This window comes from Haliotis rufescens, unplaced genomic scaffold, assembly GCF_023055435.1.
Source record: "Haliotis rufescens isolate VD_foot unplaced genomic scaffold, xgHalRufe1.0.p SCAF_8, whole genome shotgun sequence".
NCBI classification, from domain to species: domain Eukaryota; kingdom Metazoa; phylum Mollusca; class Gastropoda; order Lepetellida; family Haliotidae; genus Haliotis; species Haliotis rufescens.
The window spans coordinates 32,983,728-33,006,604 of NW_025964372.1; the positions used below are offsets into that span (position 1 = coordinate 32,983,728).

Sequence of the window (22,877 nt, forward strand, 5' to 3'; positions counted from 1 at the left end):
GAACGCGCATGTCAGGAATGACCGGAAGCATGTGCGTTTGTGGTGAAATCACAACAACATAGCCGGTTTCCGAGTTGATCGCCCGATTTTGCACTTATTTACTTGATAACAGTTCCATGTAAGTATTCTATGTATGCGCGAAGTAAATGCTCATAGGTTAATTCGGTTATGGCTATGGAAATAACTGCCTTCATATCATACATATATCCTGCATATATAGTGCTGGCACTAACTCAGATTCACTCTCTAAAGATTAGGCCTGGTGAGTGACATGACTGATCTTTGCTATCATTGTCCAATGTTAGTGTAGCGGCCATCCCGTGATGGGATTCGAACCACGGACCTTCTAATCCGAGGTCGGACGCATTGTCCACATGACCAAAGAGGTTAACCCCGTCAGGAAGCTGACAAGGTAAGGATGTCATCTGTGGGATGACTCCACGCCCTGCTACATACTCCCCTGTCAACAGAAGACACGTCCCGGGCTGCATAATAGGGTACTGAGGCATATTTTGCTCAAATTTAATATGAACGTGCTCAGCCCCACGTTGGGCGCCAATGTAGGGGCCATAAAATTTCCGAGTCCCGTGATGGGATTCGAACCACGGACCTTCTGATCCGAGGTCGGACGCCTTGTCCATATGACCAAAGAAGTTAACAAGGTAAGGATGTCATCTGTGGGATGACTCCACGCCCTGCTACATTAGTTTGTACTAGCCCACAGGGATTTGTATAAGCCTCGGGCTAGCGGGCTAGTGTTAAGTTCTAGCCCAGATAGTAGTCCACAAGGAAATGTCACTAGTCCTTCCTGAATTTTACTGTTCTCAGATTAGCAGATTTCTGTAAATTTAGAACCCTGTAATATGTCTATTTACAGTTTAACGATAAGCGATTTAGGCACATTAGAATGGAGAATCTTCCCCCATCTGTAGCCACTGAGGCTGTACTGGTGAAGAGCTCCCCCATGCCAGATGGAGCCCCGACTGTCAAGGGATATGATTTCAACGAAGGCATCGACTACCACAAGCTGATGACATCCTACAGGAGAAGTGGTTTCCAGGCAACAAATTTTGGCAGGGCAGTGGAGGAAATAAATAGAATGGTAAGACTGGCAACAAGTAGGAATGGCGTTAAGGGCGGACTCGGCTCCAAGCTCTGGCGCCCATTTTCAACTGGTTAACGGTCACACTGATCAGCTAAGTACTCAGGCAATGCATCAGCTTTATACATGGCGCTAATCATAATTTAACCATGGCTCCTTTGTCTTTGACTGCACGCATATAACTTCATTGTTAATTGATAAAACACCAGTTGGCAATGATGATACCTTGAGGATAGAACAGTTTCATGAAAAACGTTTGTCGCCAGTGGGATTCAAACCTTTGAAGTCCAACCGAAAGGCTTACGAATGTAGTCTTCTGCCTCAGCGACAAGGGAGAAATTGTATGAAATTAACATCTTCGTATTTACTTGCATCACAACCAATTATTTATCCGTTATGAAATGCAAAAATATGTGTTTTATGCAGTTTTTATACAATATGTTACTTTATGCATTGCAGTATTTGTATGTATTTATGATTTGGAACAGAAAGAAAATAAATTACTGTTATTATGATCAGGGCTATGTTTTATTATAATAGGCCCATCAACATGGACAAGTAATGTTTGAGTGATTGATACATGTGCTCACGTTGGTCCAAAATAAATGGTATACTTGTCCTGGGACATGCATTTCATAACCCGAGTCGGCAAATTGCGAGATGCTCAGAGAACATATTTCATGTGCATCACACGGGTGACTTGCACAGTGTTCTCACAGTAAGCATATAGTTTCTGAACATGCTGAATATCTTTCAAAATGCCATTAACAAAACAATGTTTTTGAAGCATTTTAGGTGCTATACATGTTGGAAATGGTTTAAATAGGTTAGAGCACGAGGACCATGGTGTCTAATCGTTGAAATGGTTAGGATCCTGGAGCTCTGCGCCTCAGACTCTAACCATTTCAACAATTACACACCAGGCCCTCATGCTCTAACCTATACATATCTTGGATTTCTGATCCTTGTCCTTAATCAGTTATACCATGTTATACAGACTTGGCTGAAATGAACTCTAAAAATTAGCTCCTAAATCTTACTAGAAGTTTTTGAGGTGGTCGGGTAGACTAGTGGTTAAAGCGTTGGCTCGTCACGCCGAAGACCCGGGTTCGATTCCTGACATGGGTACAATGTGTGAAGCCCATTTCTGGTGTCCCCTGTCGCGATATTGCTGGAATATTGCTAAAAGCGGAGTAAAACCATACTCACTCACTCCTAGAAACGTCAGAATTTCTCACTCTTGTCTTTCTTATAAAGTTGAAAAATCATAGGCACCTAGATCATGTACGTCACATGATGTAATCCTGAGGTTTCCATATTTATATTTCTGAGCATCAACTGCCCTATTACACCTGCAAATCTGACAACACATAAGGTTTATAGAAATTAAGAGTACAACAAAATAATGGGTAATTTTCTGACACACTCTTTGTTCATGTGAACTCGTACAGCCATGAGACGTTCATGTTGATGCTCTGGAATTCTGTGATGTCATGCTACAGTGGATATTGCTCCCCTGACAACTGACCCTGTCAAGTTAGCAGAATGTGAAAAAAAACTGCATGTAGTTTTTTGACAAATGTTAATTAAATGCAACATATAACAAATAATGGATGTGATATTTACATTGCCATGCCAATTTTTTTAATTTTCAAATTTGAACAACAATTTCTAATAAAGAAGAGTAATGATATGCAGGGACAAATTGTGCAGATTGCCAGGCTGCCAATTAAACAACATTTCTAAGCAATCCGTTTGCAGCACCAGAGCTCCAGATAACTTTTTGAGCAATTGAGTTTTTACTCTATGGTTTCTATTTTAATTCGGTTATTACATTTTTTCATTGGGTAACAACCAATATTGTTTCACTCATCTAGTCATCACTCTATTGTTTTTTTCCCAAAGTTAGTGAACATTTTAAGATTTAACAAAAAATGAAATATTGTTTTAGATGTATAAATAACTGTTCTAAATATAAAGGCTTGACTCGGAAAGTAAATTAGCTCGTAATTGTGTTTTGGAAATTAGCTCTTTTGTACGCATGCTTAAAAAGCTTCATTGGGTATTTTTGCATGCTGTTTTTATACATTTGAGTTTTTCATTTAATGCATGCGTTTCTGTACGCAAGTTGATTGAAAGTAATTGGGGTTTGACTATTTTGGGGGTATTTTACAGAAAAACACTGCTTATCTGTAGTTCTGAGTACACATTCTTTCATTTTGCAAGTTTTATATGTCAGTCTGTTTTTAATCTACTTGTCTAAGTTCAATCAGCAGAGGACGTAACATGTCCCCATTCAAGTAATCATACTTAACTTTTGTTAGATAAAAGCTAATACATAAACTTAAGGCTTGCAGATTACAAGGTTCATCCTCAGAATGTTTTTGTGTGCCAATGACGAAATTGCACAGTTCGTGGTCAGAAATCCTCCGTATTAACGATTGACAATAAATATCACGCTTGGGGATATATACCATGTATACAGGACGCTTTAATCACACAGGCTGTGGTCACTCTTAAGTGGGCTTGTCACGGGGATTGAATTAATTAGTGTCAAGTGCACCCTTCTTGCATACAGGAGACGATAGGCTGTCTAGAGTACACGCTACGTCTGAGACTGTCATCTTTTGTTTGGTCTAGTAAGTTCTGCTGATGATAGTCCATATTATGACACTAAGTTCTCTTATATTTCCTTTCTAGTATGATATAAACCATGGACTTATTTGCTACCATAACTTCAGTTTTAGAAGTGAAGCAACAATCTCCCTTTTTCATATTGCTAGCACATCATTTCTTTTGCTTTTGAGAGTAATTTGATTGGATGGCTAGTTCATGGCTGTCATCATCCTGTCTTTCTAATCAGGCTCAGAATAAAGCTGTGGTAGTGAATTGGTCCAGGGTATTTATGATGATAGATTGGAGATATCAAACCAGGGGTCCGGAAACCGTCATATGCGCCGGACATGTCCGATTGGGAATCTCAAATGTCCGGTTTAAAATATTAAACAGAGGATGCTGGATAACAGAGGATGCTGAAAATGATACTCACAGTATCTGACAATGACTCATGTTTTGGCACATTATTCTATCATTATTCGATATTACCATTTCAATAATTGGTATTATTTCAATAACTGGTATAATTATTAATAACTACCTGATCTTTTACTATTTTGATGAATAACCCTTGAAGAATTGTTTTGTGCTATTTACAGAAATCCATGGTTTATTGACAGTTAGTCTCGTGTACATGTAACCCTCTCTCAGGTAGTCACTTGTATTGTAACGGGGGTCGTGTCTCGTGTCAAGTTACGTCCTCCACTGATTACAGTGTGTAAAGTAGCAGTTGTAATGTGTATTCAGATCGACTGTAAGCTCCAGCCGATGTCGCCTGAAGACCAACACCACATGAATCTGAACCCCTGTGGGAGAGAGAGGTCAAACTGCACCATCTTCCTCAGCTACACGTCCAACCTTGTGTCCGCTGGGGTCCGAGAAGTGATCCGCTATCTCGTGCAACACAACATGGTGAGTTCCTGGTGAGCTGTCACACGAGATCCATTAACTTCACGAAGAAGCCCAATCTAACAAAAACAAGAGGGATGGAGGGCTGGGACGGGTAACTCGGGTACTCGGGTCGGGTAGGTACTGAGTAGGACCCGGATATCCACAGGACTACCCGGGCCCTTGGTTAGTCACATGATATATTGTTTCATGACAAAAATTCACAATATAACCACATGGTTACACGACAATTTTAAGTCTCTTATGTTCGCATCTCTTCATGACTATGAACATGTTCCTTCTGACTTAAACATGTTTGAACAAAGCTAAAGCTTCAGTCAACTTCAGTGTATGCATGACCACATCGTTTTATACATGTATCTATCTGCTAGGGCTACTGTCAAACTATTCCCAATCGGACATTGTGTACCTATCTCTTGACACCAACAGCGGGTACCCGGGTAGGGTCGGGTAATTGGGTTGTGGGTACCCGTGTAGTAAAATTGGACTCGTCCCAGCCCTAGAGGGATGTACCGGTATGTAGAATTTTATACTAAGTGCTCATGTCAGGAAAATTGGGAAAGAACTTATTATTTTTTGTCCCAAATTGGGAAATGTTTGTAATTTGAGAGGTGAGTGAGTGTGTGTAAGGTCATCGGGAACCCTGAGGTCATTGATTTTTGCTGACAACATCAATCTTTAGTGTCTTTTGGTTCAGGTCTGATGATATATTGTCACTCATCCGAAGCTCATGTCTAGTATGACTTACTTCAGTCTAATAACCGTTGCTAACAAGTCCATGCATTAATAAAAAGATCTATGTCTCCTGACCATTGACCCGGACTGTCATAGGTTGATGTGGTGGTGACAACGGCAGGAGGGATAGAGGAAGACTTCATCAAGTGTATGGCGCCCACATACCTGGGCGACTTCGCACTGAATGGGCGGGACCTGAGGGACAAAGGCATCAACCGTATAGGCAATCTGCTGGTGCCTAATGAGAACTACTGCTTCTTCGAGGACTGGGTCATGCCTATCCTTGACAAGATGGTGGCCGAACAAAAAGAAGAAGTAAGCGTCTCTTACTTTCCACTATTTGAACATATTTTATGTTTTCTGTATGCATTTGTTCTCTGTACAAGACATTTCAGTTGTTTCCAAGTTCCAATTTTCTTCCCCTACAAAATCAGATTTAACTTTGTAAGTTAAGAGATCACAATATATATGCTGACTTCTGTTTGGTTGTTGTAGGGGATCACATGGAGTCCGTCCAAGATGATCGCACGTCTGGGGAAGGAGATCGACAACACTGACTCAATTTACTACTGGGCCTACAAGGTCAGTGAAATGTTATAAACATTCACTGTTGTCACTGTTGTGTTTGCATGTTGTTTAAGACCGCACTCAGCAATGTTGTCTTGTGACAGTTGACTTGGTATCAATTTGTGCTTAAATGGTTTCTGCATTACAAAACAAATGTAAGTGTGTCTTCCATGTTTCTGCAGGACCTATGTTTTTAAGTTACATATCATCAAACCTTTCAAATTTACTTGATGAGATACAAGTGGTGTTTCAGTCTTTCACCATCTTCCCAAGGCAAGGGAGTTAACTGACTGTAAAAGTTCAGTTACCACCCTTGCCGAACTAAGCTGGGATTTCTCACCTAGCACCACCAGTGGCCATTACGAGTTATGTGCCTTCTACGTCTCTTCTATTGACCAATCAGATTCCACTTCTCATATAACTTGCATTTGCTTCAAACAAAAAGGCGGCACCCAGTCAAGACAATCTGATCGATAATCAACATCTATATTGTAAATAAATAGGCCTTACCTCACGAAGTGCATCAAAGCATTTGAGCACCTTGATTAAAAAAATGAATAAATTTGGAAATTATTTGTCGATGCCCAGTTGAGGGTACACATGCTTGGCAAATCCTGCAGTCGATCGAAATCTGCACGTTGAAATCCATGTTGTTTACGAATCGAATGTCTAGTTTGTTGCGCGATTTTGATTGGACTATGCATAGACTCATTAGTCCAGCCAAAATGCAACTCCAGAATTCCAGCCTAGTTCGGCAAGGGTTGAAACTAGACTTTTAAAGTCACTTAACTCCCTTGCCTTGCCACTGAATACTGTCGGTTCCAAATTCCGGGGCACCAAATGCGAAGTAATAAGACCCACCGATTTGAAATCTCATGTTATTTATATTTTGCATGGTTTCATTCCTGTTGCTATAACTGCTGTTTACATCTGTGTAGAACAACATTCCAGTCTTCTGTCCAGCGCTGACCGACGGCTCTCTGGGTGATATGATCTACTTCCATTCCTTCAAGAACCCTGGACTTGTGCTGGACCTTGTTGAAGGTAGGGCTCCACATTAAGTAGCACTAGTGACTGTTAGCTAACCTCACCAGAGTGGAAGGTAGATCTATGGGATTGTCACATTTAGTAGCAATATAGTGGCTGTTAGCTCACCTTGCCATAGTTGAAGGTAGTTCTATAGAATTATCACAATAAGAAGCAATAGTGACTGTTAGCTTACCTAGCATGGTGGAATGTAGCACTAATGATTGTTAGCTCACCTTACCAGAGTGGAAGGTAGATCTATGGGATTGTCACATTAAGTAGCACTAGTGGCTGTTAGCTCACCTTACCAGAGTGGAAGGTAGATCTATGGGATTGTCACATTAAGTAGCAATATAGTGGCTGTTAGCTCACCTAGCATGGTGGAAGGTAGATCTATGGGATTGTCACATTAAGAAGTAATAGTGACTGTAAGCTCACCTAACATGGTGGAAGGTAGCAATAGTGACTGTTAGCTCACCTTAACTGAGTGGAAGGTAGATCTATGGGATTGTGACACTAAGTAGCAGTAGTGACTGTTAGCTCACCTTATCCTAGTGGAATGTTGTTCTATTGGATTGTCACATTAAGTAGCAATATTGTCTATTAGCTCACCTTTGCATGGTTGAAGATCGGTCTCCATGGAATTATCACAATATTATGTAGCAATAGTGTTTGTTAGCTCATCTTAGTATGGTTGAAGGTAGGAATCCTTGAAATTATCAGCTCATTAAGTCATGTTAAGTAGCAATACCAATAGCACCTAGGGACTCCATGGAATTATCACATTATTAAGTAGCAATACCAATAGCACCTAGGGTCTCCATGGAATTATCACATCATTAAGTAGCAATACCAATAGCACCTTGGGCCTCCATGGAATTATCACATCATTAAGTAGCAATACAAATAGCACCTTGGGCCTCCATGGAATTACCACATCATTGAGTAGCAATACAAATAGCACCTTGGGCCTCCATGGAATTACCACATCATTGAGTAGCAATACAAATAGCACCTTGGGCCTCCATGGAATTATCACATCATTAAGTAGCCATAGTAGGGGTTAGCTCACCTTAAAATGGTGGAATCTAGGGCTGGAGGGTGGAAGGTAAGGCTACAGGAAGTTATTGCATCATCAAGTAGCCATAATTTCCGTAAATTTCTTTGTGATTGGGGATTAATCATGCTGTGTGTTTCAGACATCCGGAGGGTGAACAGCCAGGCCGTTTATGCTGTCAACACCGGCATGATCATCCTGGGTGGTGGCGTCGTCAAACACCACACCGCCAACGCCAACCTCATGGTGAGGAGCTCTATTGACCTGTTCTCTCCTTGACACTGGTGACATGAACAGTAACAAAGTGTTACTTGGGTCATACAGGCCGTTACATCCTGGTAAAATCATGGAATTTAATTCAAATGTTTCGAAGCCTGGAAAAGAGTTGGAAAAGGGCTGTTAGCCAAAAGATGGTTGAAATGTCATGAAATCTGCTATTTTCACTTCTAATGTTTACCAGAAGCTACATCAGCTTGCATTGAAGTTACACTGTTTGGAAGTTAAAAGATAAGTGTTGAAAATTATGAAATATATCAGCTCATTAGTGTGAGGTTTCAGTTTATGTAAAAGCAACTGTGTATATAAATAGATTGCATATAAGTCTAAGAGAACTGGAATCCTGGATTCACCATGTAATCCGTGTTTTCCCAGAATGTATGAGAAAAACGGTGCCTTGAGATGTGACCTGTGTATTGTATGCAGCCATATTTCTGTATGTGCTTCAGCGTAATGGTGCAGATTTCTCCGTGTACCTCAACACAGCATCTGAGTTTGACGGCAGTGATTCGGGAGCCAGCCCAGACGAGGCAATCTCATGGGGCAAGATCAGGAAAACAGCCAAGCCTGTCAAGGTAAGGTGTCCCAGCTCTGTCCATAGGGTGGCTGACCAGGGTGATGTGTCCCAGCTCTGTCCATAGGGTGACTGACCAGGGTGAGGTGTCCCAGCTCTGTACATAGGGTGACTGACCAGGGTGATGTGTCCCAGCTCTATACATAGGGTGACTGACCAGGATGATGTGTCCCAGCTCTATACATAGGGTGACTGACCAGGATGATGTGTCCCAGCTCTGTCCATAGGGTGACTGACCAGGATGATGTGTCCCAGCTCTGTCCATAGGGTGACTGACCAGGGTGATGTGTCCCAGCTCTAGACATAGGGTGACTGACCAGGATGATGTGTCCCAGCTCTATACATAGGGTGACTGACCAGGATGATGTGTCCCAGCTCTGTCCATAGGGTGACTGACCAGGATGATTTGTCCCAGCTCTGTACATAGGGTGACTGACCAGGGTGATGTGTCCCAGCTCTGTCCATAGGGTGACTGACCAGGGTGAAGTGTCCCAGCTCTGTACATAGGGTGACTGACCAGGATGATGTGTCCCAGCTCTGTACATAGGGTGACTGACCAGGGTGATGTGTCCCAGCTCTGTCCATAGGGTGACTGACCAGGATGATGTGTCCCAGCTCTGTACATAGGGTGACTGACCAGGGTGAGGTGTCCCAGCTCTGTACATAGCGTGACTGACCAGGGTGAGGTGTCCCAGCTCTGTACATAGGGTGACTGACCAGGGTGAGGTGTCCCAGCTGATCAAGGTGATGTGTCCCAGCTCTGTACATAGGGTGACTGACCAGGGTGATGTGTCCCAGCTCTGTACATAGGGTGACTGACTAGGGTGATGTGTCCCTGCTCTGTACATAGGGTGACTGACCAGGGTGAGGTGTCCCAGCTCTGTACATAGGGTGACTGACCAGGGTGAGGTGTCCCAGCTCTGTCCATAGGGTGACTGACCAGGGTGATGTGTCCAAGCTCTTTACATAGGGTGACTGACCAGGGTGAGGTGTCCCAGCTGATCAAGGTGATGTGTCCCAGCTCTGTACATAGGGTGACTGACCAGGGTGAGGTGTCCCAGCTCTGTCCATAGGGTGACTGACCAAGGTGATGTGTCCCTGCTCTGTACATAGGGTGACTGACCAGGATGATGTGTCCCAGCTCTGTCCATAGGGTGACTGACCAGGGTGAGGTGTCCCAGCTGATCAAGGTGATGTGTCCAAGCTCTTTACATAGGGTGACTGACCAGGGTGAGGTGTCCCAGCTGATCAAGGTGATGTGTCCAAGCTCTTTACATAGGGTGACTGACCAGGGTGATGTGTCCCAGCTCTGTCCATAGGGTGACTGACCAGGGTGAGGTGTCCCAGCTGATCAAGGTGATGTGTCCAAGCTCTTTACATAGGGTGACTGACCAGGGTGAGGTGTCCAAGCTGATCAAGGTGATGTGTCCCTGCTCTGTACATAGGGTGACTGACCAGGGTGAGGTGTCCCAGCTCTGTACATAGGGTGACTGACCAGGGTGAGGTGTCCCAGCTCTGTCCATAGGGTGACTGACCAGGGTGATGTGTCCAAGCTCTTTACATAGGGTGACTGACCAGGGTGAGGTGTCCCAGCTGATCAAGGTGATGTGTCCAAGCTCTTTACATAGGGTGACTGACCAGGGTGAGGTGTCCCAGCTGATCAAGGTGATGTGTCCAAGCTCTTTACATAGGGTGACTGACCAGGGTGATGTGTCCCAGCTCTGTCCATAGGGTGACTGACCAGGGTGAGGTGTCCCAGCTGATCAAGGTGATGTGTCCAAGCTCTTTACATAGGGTGACTGACCAGGGTGAGGTGTCCAAGCTGATCAAGGTGATGTGTCCCTGCTCTGTACATAGGGTGACTGACCAGGGTGAGGTGTCCCAGCTCTGTACATAGGGTGACTGACCAGGGTGAGGTGTCCCAGCTCTGTCCATAGGGTGACTGACCAGGGTGATGTGTCCAAGCTCTTTACATAGGGTGACTGACCAGGGTGAGGTGTCCCAGCTGATCAAGGTGATGTGTCCCAGCTCTGTACATAGGGTGACTGACCAGGGTGAGGTGTCCCAGCTCTGTCCATAGGGTGACTGACCAGGGTGATGTGTCCCTGCTCTGTACATAGGGTGACTGATTAGGGTGAGGTGTCCCAGCTCTGTCCATAGGGTGACTGACCAGGGTGAGGTGTCCCAGCTGATCAAGGTGATGTGTCCAAGCTCTTTACATAGGGTGACTGACCAGGGTGAGGTGTCCCAGCTGATCAAGGTGATGTGTCCAAGCTCTTTACATAGGGTGACTGACCAGGGTGATGTGTCCCAGCTCTGTCCATAGGGTGACTGACCAGGGTGAGGTGTCCAAGCTGATCAAGGTGATGTGTCCAAGCTCTTTACATAGGGTGACTGACCAGGGTGAGGTGTCCCAGCTCTGTACATAGGGTGACTGACCAGGGTGAGTTGTCCCAGCTCTGTCCATAGGGTGACTGACCAGGGTGAGGTGTCCCAGCTGATCAAGGTGGTGTGTCCCAGCTCTGTACATAGGGTGACTGACCAGGGTGAGGTGTCCCAGCTCTGTCCATAGGGTGACTGACCAGGGTGATGTGTCCCTGCTCTGTACATAGGGTGACTGACCAGGGTGAGGTGTCCCAGCTCTGTCCATAGGGTGACTGACCAGGGTGAGGTGTCCCAGCTGATCAAGGTGATGTGTCCAAGCTCTTTACATAGGGTGACTGACCAGGGTGAGGTGTCCCAGCTGATCAAGGTGATGTGTCCAAGCTCTTTACATAGGGTGACTGACCAGGGTGATGTGTCCCAGCTCTGTATATAGGGTGACTGACCAGGGTGAGGTGTCCCAGCTCTGTACATAGGGTGACTGACCAGGGTGAAGTGTCCCAGCTCTGTCCATAGGGTGACTGCCCAGGGTGATGTGTCCCAGCTCTGTACATATGGTGACTGACCAGGGTGAGGTGTCCCAGCTGATCAAGGTGATGTGTCCCAGCTCTGTACATAGGGTGACTGACCAGGGTGATGTGTCCCAGCTCTGTTCATAGGGTGACTGACCAGGGTGATGTGTCCCAGCTCTGTCCATGGTGTGACTGACCAGGGTGAGGTGTCCCAGCTCTGTCCATAGGGTGACTGACCAGGGTGAGCTGTCCCAGCTCTGTACATAGGGTGACTGACCAGGGTGAGCTGTCCCAGCTCTGTCCATAGGGTGACTGACCAGGGTGAGGTGTCCCAGCTCTGTCCATAGGGTGACTGACCAGGGTGATGTGTCCCAGCTCTGTACATAGGGTGACTGACCAGGGTGAGCTGTCCCAGCTCTGTACATAGGGTGACTGACCAGGGTGAGCTGTCCCAGCTCTGTACATAGGGTGACTGACCAGGGTGAGCTGTCCCAGCTCTGTACATAGGGTGACTGACCAGGGTGATGTGTCCCAGCTCTGTCCATAGGGTGACTGACCAGGGTGAGCTGTCCCAGCTCTGTACATAGGGTGACTGACCAGGGTGAGGTGTCCCAGCTCTGTACATAGGGTGACTGACCAGGGTGAGCTGTCCCAGCTGTGTACATAGGGTGACTGACCAGGATGATGTGTCCCAGCTCTGTCCATAGGGTGACTGACCAGGGTGAGCTGTCCCAGCTCTGTACATAGGGTGACTGACCAGGATGATGTGTCCCAGCTCTGTACATAGGGTGACTGACCAGGGTGATGTGTCCCAGCTCTGTCCATAGGGTGACTGACCAGGGTGAGGTGTCCCAGCTCTGTCCATAGGGTGACTGACCAGGGTGAGGTGTCCCAGCTCTGTCCATAGGGTGACTGACCAGGGTGATGTGTCCCAGCTCTGTACATAGGGTGACTGACCAGGATGATGTGTCCCAGCTCTGTCCATAGGGTGACTGACCAGGGTGATGTGTCCCAGCTCTGTCCATAGGGTGACTGACCAGGGTGATGTGTCCCAACTCTGTCCATAGGGTGACTGACCAGGGTGAGGTGTCCCAGCTCTGTCCATAGGGTGACTGACCAGGGTGAGCTGTCCCAGCTCTGTACATAGGGTGACTGACCAGGATGATGTGTCCCAGCTCTGTCCATAGGGTGACTGACCAGGGTGATGTGTCCCAGCTCTGTACATAGGGTGACTGACCAGGGTGAGGTGTCCCAGCTCAGTCCATAGGGTGACTGACCAGGGTGATGTGTCCCAGCTCTGTCCATAGGGTGACTGACCAGGGTGAGGTGTCCCAGCTCTGTCCATAGGGTGACTGACCAGGGTGAGGTGTCCCAGCTCTGTACATAGCGTGACTGACCAGGGTGAGGTGTCCCAGCTCTGTCCATAGGGTGACTGACCAGGGTGATGTGTCCCAGCTCTGTACATAGGGTGACTGACCAGGGTGAGCTGTCCCAGCTCTGTACATAGGGTGACTGACCAGGGTGAGCTGTCCCAGCTCTGTACATAGGGTGACTGACCAGGGTGAGCTGTCCCAGCTCTGTACATAGGGTGACTGACCAGGGTGAGGTGTCCCAGCTCTGTCCATAGGGTGACTGACCAGGGTGATGTGTCCCAGCTCTGTACATAGGGTGACTGACCAGGGTGAGCTGTCCCAGCTCTGTACATAGGGTGACTGACCAGGGTGAGCTGTCCCAGCTCTGTCCATAGGGTGACTGACCAGGGTGAGCTGTCCCAGCTCTGTACATAGGGTGACTGACCAGGGTGATGTGTCCCAGCTCTGTCCATAGGGTGACTGACCAGGGTGAGCTGTCCCAGCTCTGTACATAGGGTGACTGACCAGGGTGAGGTGTCCCAGCTCTGTACATAGGGTGACTGACCAGGGTGAGCTGTCCCAGCTCTGTACATAGGGTGACTGACCAGGGTGATGTGTCCCAGCTCTGTCCATAGGGTGACTGACCAGGGTGAGCTGTCCCAGCTCTGTCCATAGGGTGACTGACCAGGATGATGTGTCCCAGCTCTGTCCATAGGGTGACTGACCAGGGTGATGTGTCCCAGCTCTGTACATAGGGTGACTGACCAGGGTGATGTGTCCCAGCTCTGTCCATAGGGTGACTGACCAGGGTGATGTGTCCCAGCTCTGTCCATAGGGTGACTGACCAGGGTGAGGTGTCCCAGCTCTGTCCATAGGGTGACTGACCAGGGTGAGGTGTCCCAGCTCTGTCCATAGGGTGACTGACCAGGGTGATGTGTCCCAACTCTGTCCATAGGGTGACTGACCAGGGTGAGGTGTCCCAGCTCTGTCCATAGGGTGACTGACCAGGGTGAGCTGTCCCAGCTCTGTACATAGGGTGACTGACCAGGATGATGTGTCCCAGCTCTGTCCATAGGGTGACTGACCAGGGTGATGTGTCCCAGCTCTGTACATAGGGTGACTGACCAGGGTGAGGTGTCCCAGCTCAGTCCATAGGGTGACTGACCAGGGTGATGTGTCCCAGCTCTGTCCATAGGGTGACTGACCAGGGTGAGGTGTCCCAGCTCTGTCCATAGGGTGACTGACCAGGGTGAGGTGTCCCAGCTCTGTACATAGCGTGACTGACCAGGGTGAGGTGTCCCAGCTCTGTCCATAGGGTGACTGACCAGGGTGATGTGTCCCAGCTCTGTACATAGGGTGACTGACCAGGGTGAGCTGTCCCAGCTCTGTACATAGGGTGACTGACCAGGGTGAGCTGTCCCAGCTCTGTACATAGGGTGACTGACCAGGGTGAGCTGTCCCAGCTCTGTACATAGGGTGACTGACCAGGGTGAGGTGTCCCAGCTCTGTCCATAGGGTGACTGACCAGGGTGATGTGTCCCAGCTCTGTACATAGGGTGACTGACCAGGGTGAGCTGTCCCAGCTCTGTACATAGGGTGACTGACCAGGGTGAGCTGTCCCAGCTCTGTCCATAGGGTGACTGACCAGGGTGAGCTGTCCCAGCTCTGTACATAGGGTGACTGACCAGGGTGATGTGTCCCAGCTCTGTCCATAGGGTGACTGACCAGGGTGAGCTGTCCCAGCTCTGTACATAGGGTGACTGACCAGGGTGAGGTGTCCCAGCTCTGTACATAGGGTGACTGACCAGGGTGAGCTGTCCCAGCTCTGTACATAGGGTGACTGACCAGGGTGATGTGTCCCAGCTCTGTCCATAGGGTGACTGACCAGGGTGAGCTGTCCCAGCTCTGTCCATAGGGTGACTGACCAGGATGATGTGTCCCAGCTCTGTCCATAGGGTGACTGACCAGGGTGATGTGTCCCAGCTCTGTACATAGGGTGACTGATCAGGGTGATGTGTCCCAGCTCTGTCCATAGGGTGACTGACCAGGGTGATGTGTCCCAGCTCTGTCCATAGGGTGACTGACCAGGGTGAGGTGTCCCAGCTCTGTCCATAGGGTGACTGACCAGGGTGAGGTGTCCCAGCTCTGTCCATAGGGTGACTGACCAGGGTGAGGTGTCCCAGCTCTGTCCATAGGGTGACTGACCAGGGTGATGTGTCCCAGCTCTGTACATAGGGTGACTGACCAGGGTGAGCTGTCCCAGCTCTGTACATAGGGTGACTGACCAGGGTGAGCTGTCCCAGCTCTGTACATAGGGTGACTGACCAGGGTGAGGTGTCCCAGCTGATCAAGGTGATGTGTCCAAGCTCTTTACATAGGGTGACTGACCAGGGTGATGTGTCCCAGCTCTGTCCATAGGGTGACTGACCAGGGTGAGGTGTCCCAGCTGATCAAGGTGATGTGTCCAAGCTCTTTACATAGGGTGACTGACCAGGGTGAGGTGTCCAAGCTGATCAAGGTGATGTGTCCCTGCTCTGTACATAGGGTGACTGACCAGGGTGAGGTGTCCCAGCTCTGTACATAGGGTGACTGACCAGGGTGAGCTGTCCCAGCTCTGTACATAGGGTGACTGACCAGGGTGAGCTGTCCCAGCTCTGTACATAGGGTGACTGACCAGGGTGAGGTGTCCCAGCTCTGTCCATAGGGTGACTGACCAGGGTGATGTGTCCCAGCTCTGTACATAGGGTGACTGACCAGGGTGAGCTGTCCCAGCTCTGTACATAGGGTGACTGACCAGGGTGAGCTGTCCCAGCTCTGTCCATAGGGTGACTGACCAGGGTGAGCTGTCCCAGCTCTGTACATAGGGTGACTGACCAGGGTGATGTGTCCCAGCTCTGTCCATAGGGTGACTGACCAGGGTGAGCTGTCCCAGCTCTGTACATAGGGTGACTGACCAGGGTGAGGTGTCCCAGCTCTGTACATAGGGTGACTGACCAGGGTGAGCTGTCCCAGCTCTGTCCATAGGGTGACTGACCAGGGTGATGTGTCCCAGCTCTGTCCATAGGGTGACTGACCAGGGTGAGCTGTCCCAGCTCTGTCCATAGGGTGACTGACCAGGATGATGTGTCCCAGCTCTGTCCATAGGGTGACTGACCAGGGTGATGTGTCCCAGCTCTGTACATAGGGTGACTGACCAGGGTGATGTGTCCCAGCTCTGTCCATAGGGTGACTGACCAGGGTGATGTGTCCCAGCTCTGTCCATAGGGTGACTGACCAGGGTGAGGTGTCCCAGCTCTGTCCATAGGGTGACTGACCAGGGTGAGGTGTCCCAGCTCTGTCCATAGGGTGACTGACCAGGGTGAGGTGTCCCAGCTCTGTCCATAGGGTGACTGACCAGGGTGATGTGTCCCAGCTCTGTACATAGGGTGACTGACCAGGGTGAGCTGTCCCAGCTCTGTACATAGGGTGACTGACCAGGGTGAGCTGTCCCAGCTCTGTACATAGGGTGACTGACCAGGGTGAGCTGTCCCAGCTGATCAAGGTGATGTGTCCAAGCTCTTTACATAGGGTGACTGACCAGGGTGATGTGTCCCAGCTCTGTCCATAGGGTGACTGACCAGGGTGAGGTGTCCCAGCTGATCAAGGTGATGTGTCCAAGCTCTTTACATAGGGTGACTGACCAGGGTGAGGTGTCCAAGCTGATCAAGGTGATGTGTCCCTGCTCTGTACATAGGGTGACTGACCAGGGTGAGGTGTCCCAGCTCTGTACATAGGGTGACTGACCAGGGTGAGGTGTCCCAGCTCTGTCCATAGGGTGACTGACCAGGGTGATGTGTCCAAGCTCTTTACATAGGGTGACTGACCAGGGTGAGGTGTCCCAGCTGATCAAGGTGATGTGTCCCAGCTCTGTACATAGGGTGACTGACCAGGGTGAGGTGTCCCAGCTCTGTCCATAGGGTGACTGACCAGGGTGATGTGTCCCTGCTCTGTACATAGGGTGACTGATTAGGGTGAGGTGTCCCAGCTCTGTCCATAGGGTGACTGACCAGGGTGAGGTGTCCCAGCTGATCAAGGTGATGTGTCCAAGCTCTTTACATAGGGTGACTGACCAGGGTGAGGTGTCCCAGCTGATCAAGGTGATGTGTCCAAGCTCTTTACATAGGGTGACTGACCAGGGTGATGTGTCCCAGCTCTGTCCATAGGGTGACTGACCAGGGTGAGGTGTCCAAGCTGATCAAGGTGATGTGTCCAAGCTCTTTACATAGGGTGACTGACCAGGGTGAGGTGTCCCAGCTCTGTACATAGGGTGACTGACCAGGGTGAGTTGTCCCAGCTCTGTCCATAGGGTGACTGACCAGGGTGAGGTGTCCCAGCTGATCAAGGTGGTGTGTCCCAGCTCTGTACATAGGGTGACTGACCAGGGTGAGGTGTCCCAGCTCTGTCCATAGGGTGACTGACCAGGGTGATGTGTCCCTGCTCTGTACATAGGGTGACTGACCAGGGTGAGGTGTCCCAGCTCTGTCCATAGGGTGACTGACCAGGGTGAGGTGTCCCAGTTGATCAAGGTGATGTGTCCAAGCTCTTTACATAGGGTGACTGACCAGGGTGAGGTGTCCCAGCTGATCAAGGTGATGTGTCCAAGCTCTTTACATAGGGTGACTGACCAGGGTGATGTGTCCCAGCTCTGTATATAGGGTGACTGACCAGGGTGAGGTGTCCCAGCTCTGTACATAGGGTGACTGACCAGGGTGAAGTGTCCCAGCTCTGTCCATAGGGTGACTGCCCAGGGTGATGTGTCCCAGCTCTGTACATAGGGTGACTGACCAGGGTGAGGTGTCCCAGCTGATCAAGGTGATGTGTCCCAGCTCTGTACATAGGGTGACTGACCAGGGTGATGTGTCCCAGCTCTGTTCATAGGGTGACTGACCAGGGTGATGTGTCCCAGCTCTGTCCATGGTGTGACTGACCAGGGTGAGGTGTCCCAGCTCTGTCCATAGGGTGACTGACCAGGGTGAGCTGTCCCAGCTCTGTACATAGGGTGACTGACCAGGGTGAGCTGTCCCAGCTCTGTCCATAGGGTGACTGACCAGGGTGAGGTGTCCCAGCTCTGTCCATAGGGTGACTGACCAGGGTGATGTGTCCCAGCTCTGTACATAGGGTGACTGACCAGGGTGATGTGTCCCAGCTCTGTACATAGGGTGACTGACCAGGGTGAGCTGTCCCAGCTCTGTACATAGGGTGACTGACCAGGGTGAGCTGTCCCAGCTCTGTCCATAGGGTGACTGACCAGGGTGAGCTGTCCCAGCTCTGTACATAGGGTGACTGACCAGGGTGATGTGTCCCAGCTCTGTCCATAGGGTGACTGACCAGGGTGAGCTGTCCCAGCTCTGTACATAGGGTGACTGACCAGGGTGAGGTGTCCCAGCTCTGTACATAGGGTGACTGACCAGGGTGAGCTGTCCCAGCTCTGTACATAGGGTGACTGACCAGGGTGATGTGTCCCAGCTCTGTCCATAGGGTGACTGACCAGGGTGAGCTGTCCCAGCTCTGTCCATAGGGTGACTGACCAGGATGATGTGTCCCAGCTCTGTCCATAGGGTGACTGACCAGGGTGATGTGTCCCAGCTCTGTACATAGGGTGACTGACCAGGGTGATGTGTCCCAGCTCTGTCCATAGGGTGACTGACCAGGGTGATGTGTCCCAGCTCTGTCCATAGGGTGACTGACCAGGGTGAGGTGTCCCAGCTCTGTCCATAGGGTGACTGACCAGGGTGAGGTGTCCCAGCTCTGTCCATAGGGTGACTGACCAGGGTGAGGTGTCCCAGCTCTGTCCATAGGGTGACTGACCAGGGTGATGTGTCCCAGCTCTGTACATAGGGTGACTGACCAGGGTGAGCTGTCCCAGCTCTGTACATAGGGTGACTGACCAGGGTGAGCTGTCCCAGCTCTGTACATAGGGTGACTGACCAGGGTGAGCTGTCCCAGCTCTGTACATAGGGTGACTGACCAGGGTGAGGTGTCCCAGCTCTGTACATAGGGTGACTGACCAGGGTGAGCTGTCCCAGCTCTGTACATAGGGTGACTGACCAGGGTGATGTGTCCCAGCTCTGTCCATAGGGTGACTGACCAGGGTGAGGTGTCCCAGCTGATCAGGGCGAGGTGTCCCAGCTCGGTACATAGGGTGACGGATCAGCTCGGTACATAGGGTGACTGATCAGGGTGAGATGTCCCAGCTGACCAGGGTGTGGTGTCCCAGCTCATTAGGATGAGGTGTCCCAGCTCTGTACATAGGATGACTGACCAGGGTGAGGTGTCCCAGCTCATGAGGGTGAGGTGCCCCAGCTCTGTCCATAGGGTGTCGGATCAGGGTGAGATGTTCCAGCTCTGTCCATAGGGTGACTGACCAGGGTGAGATGTCCCAGCTTATCAGGGCGAGGTGACGGATCAGGGTGAGGTGCCCTAGCTCTGTCCATAGGGTGATGGATAAGGGTGAGGTGCCCCAGCTGATCAGGGTGAGGTGCCCCAGCTGATCAGGGTGAGATGCTCCGCAAGTCTAGTGTTCCCACTAATAGAGGGGTTGAATTATGTTGTGTATTCCCCAGGTGTGTGCTGAGGCAAGTCTAGTGTTCCCACTAATAGAGGGGTTGAATTATGTTGTTTATTCCCCAGGTGTGTGCTGAGGCAAGTCTAGTGTTCCCACTAATAGAGGGGTTGAATTATGTTGTTTATACCCCAGGTGTGTGCTGAGGCAAGTCTAGTGTTCCCACTCATAGAGATGTTGAATTATGTTGTTTATTCCCCAGGTGTGTGCTGAGGCAAGTCTTGTGTTCCCACTGATGGTGGCAGAAACATTTGCAAGACGGGAAAAGGAATATGATGCCTTCTACAAGATCCGACCATGATGTGTAGATTTCAGACTTGTCTGCAGCACTGTGATATCTCAAGACACCAGATCCTGCTTGTTGCCATGGTTACATCACCATCTTTCAGACCCTGCATACTGGACCTGGATCTATGAAGCACTACTGAACTGATGTATTGTTACCCTGGTTTAATCAGTATTTGTCAGAACTAACATGGTGGGCCTGGATGTATGAAGCACCACTGAACTGATCTACAGTTACCATGGTTACATCACCATCTCTCAGACCCTGCATGACGAGTCTGGATCTCTGAAGCACCGCTGAACTGATCTATAGTTACCATGGTTACATCACCATCTCTCAGACCCTGCATGACGAGTCTGGATCTCTGAAGCACCACTGAACTGATCTACATTTGCCATGGTTACACCACATCTTTGACCTCAGGAATAGTTCATATTGTCAAAGTGGATCCCCAGTGATATCATTTGCTTGTTGGATGCTATTAATGATGGGCCAATCAGTACACCTTTATGTCACTCTTTTAGTGATATCTGTTTGCAAGTTGAGCATATGACCATATCCAGATGATATCCATGTGGATGTAGATACTGATATCATAAATCCTGTACAGGATATCATGATACATCATATTGCAATTACTGTTCAAGGGCTGGCAGATATAGATATTATCATGTAACACCAAACAGATCCAAATGATATCATGTTAGATCCTGGGAAATGTTGCTATCATGTAACACCAAACAGATCCAAATGATATCACGTTAGATCCTGGGAAATGTTGCTATCATGCAACACCAAACAGATCCAAATGATATCATGTTAGATCCTGGGAAATGTTGCTATCATGTAACACCAAACAGATCCAAATGATATCATGTTAGATCCTGGGAAATGTTGCTATCATGTAACACCAAACAGATCCAAATGATATCATGTTAGATCCTGGGAAATGTTGCTATCATGCAACACCAAACAGATCCAAATGATATCATGTTAGATCCTGGGAAATGTTGCTATCATGCAACACCAAACAGATCCAAATGATATCATGTTAGATCCTGGGAAATGTTGATATCATCACCTGATACTGACTGTGTCTTGATTGTGATATACCGTTGACAGAGACAGAGGTGAAAGCTGTTGTACAGTATATGCTCATTATACTCTACTTTAATGTTTCTTGGTTGTGTTGATAACATGTGCCAGGGGTCGTATTTGTCTTGATTCTTGATCAGTGGTTCATTTGTCCTGTGCAGAGTTGTGTCCCTTGGGCACGACAACCCTATGATCGTGGGTCCCAATAACATATTTGCCCTCATTACATTTTTCAGCACCATTGACATGTTTTTGAATTTCACCATAAATACTGTTTCAAGTGGTGTTAGGGCAAACTTACTCACTTATTTCTTGTAATATCTTCAAGTTATTTTCAATTGGGTGTCAGATAGCCAAGTTGTTGAGACCACGAGAAGCACTGGTTTCATTTCAAACATTTATACCAGCAATACCTACATACTAGAGGTGTAACAGTAGACACTAAAACACTTGGTGCATTACAACAGAGACCATATACATGAGACCCGTGAAGATCCGGGTAGAGAATAGGTCTTCAGCAACCCATGCTTGCAGTAAAAGGCGACTATTCTTGTCGTATAAGGCCACTAACGGGATCGGGTGGTCAGGCTCACTGACTTGGTTGATGCATGTCATCGTATCCAAATTGTCATGATGTCAATCACTGGATTGTCTGGTCCAGACTTGATTATTTACAAACCGCTGTCATACAGCTGGAATATTGCTGAGTTTGGCGTTAAACAACAAGCGAATCTGACTGTGGAAGTGATAGTTTTGACATTGTTTAGTGCACAGTAAATATATTTGTTGATATAAAAAAAATAAAAATACACAAATACAGTAAACTACGTTTACAACGACCACTAATTTTAGTTTGCAATAACCGTAGTTCTTCATAAACATATATACAGCAAATGGCCAGGACTTAGAAATAAGTTTGTTATATCAGTCAGTTTGTTATAAACGTTGTTTACTGTATACAAATAATAATAGATTAAAGGGTCAGATTTTTATATATATATATATATTGACCACTGACAGTTTTCCAAAAAAAATCTGAATGACCCATGCTGTCAACGATCACCACTACTAAATACTGTGTTGTACTTTCACCTGATTGTTCATGTAAGGCAGATTGATTGAACACACTTGTAAACATAACTCTTATTTTTTAGCATCAGTATATTTATAACTGTTATCTTTTTTTGTTGTGTTTCTGGAGGATCATGGATGCTTGATGAAAGCCTTTTGAATAAAGACATTATTGTTTTAACCAATTACTTTTGTGTTTAAACTTTAACATACAACATACTTATTTTTTTGTCTGTTATGCTTATTGATATAATGGGTTTTGTACACAGCTTGTTGATGATTCTGGCTTGGTGATTTCCGACCGTGATATTGCTAAAAGCGGCGTAAGACCATATTCACTCACTTACTTACTCATTTGTTGATAAAGTTGAAGTAGGAGAAGGCAGTTTTGTTTTTTGTTGTTTAATGCCAGACTCAGCAGTATTTCAGCTAAAAGCCGACGGACTGTAAGTAATTATTCCAGTTTAGACCAGACAATCAAGTGACTGACATCATGACCGTCCATCTACACAACTGGGATATGATGACATGCATCAACCAAGTCAGCGAGCCTGACCTCTCGATCCTGTCAGTCCCCTCTTAATAAAGACAAGCATGGACTGCTGAAGACCAATTCTAACCTCTGTGTGAGTTAGTATTATGTTGCTTTTATCAATATTGCCAGTATGGAGACACTAAGATCGGTTTGACCTTATCCATGTGTGAAATTGTACTGG

The 22,877-nt window shown here is 47.9% G+C and overlaps 1 protein-coding gene across 1 annotated transcript; it reads left to right on the forward strand.

Moving 5' to 3' along the window:
• The first annotated feature begins 12 nt into the window (after positions 1-12).
• Positions 13-21,677, forward strand: LOC124114391 (deoxyhypusine synthase-like). The gene is made up of 9 exons (XM_048389065.1): positions 13-118; positions 878-1,102; positions 4,466-4,630; positions 5,459-5,677; positions 5,858-5,944; positions 6,868-6,973; positions 8,155-8,258; positions 8,738-8,863; positions 19,912-21,677. Exons 2-9 carry the CDS (start codon positions 908-910, stop codon positions 20,008-20,010), a joined length of 1,101 nt encoding a protein of 366 aa, XP_048245022.1. The 5' UTR covers positions 13-118; positions 878-907; the 3' UTR covers positions 20,011-21,677.
• Positions 21,678-22,877: the final 1,200 nt, after the last annotated feature.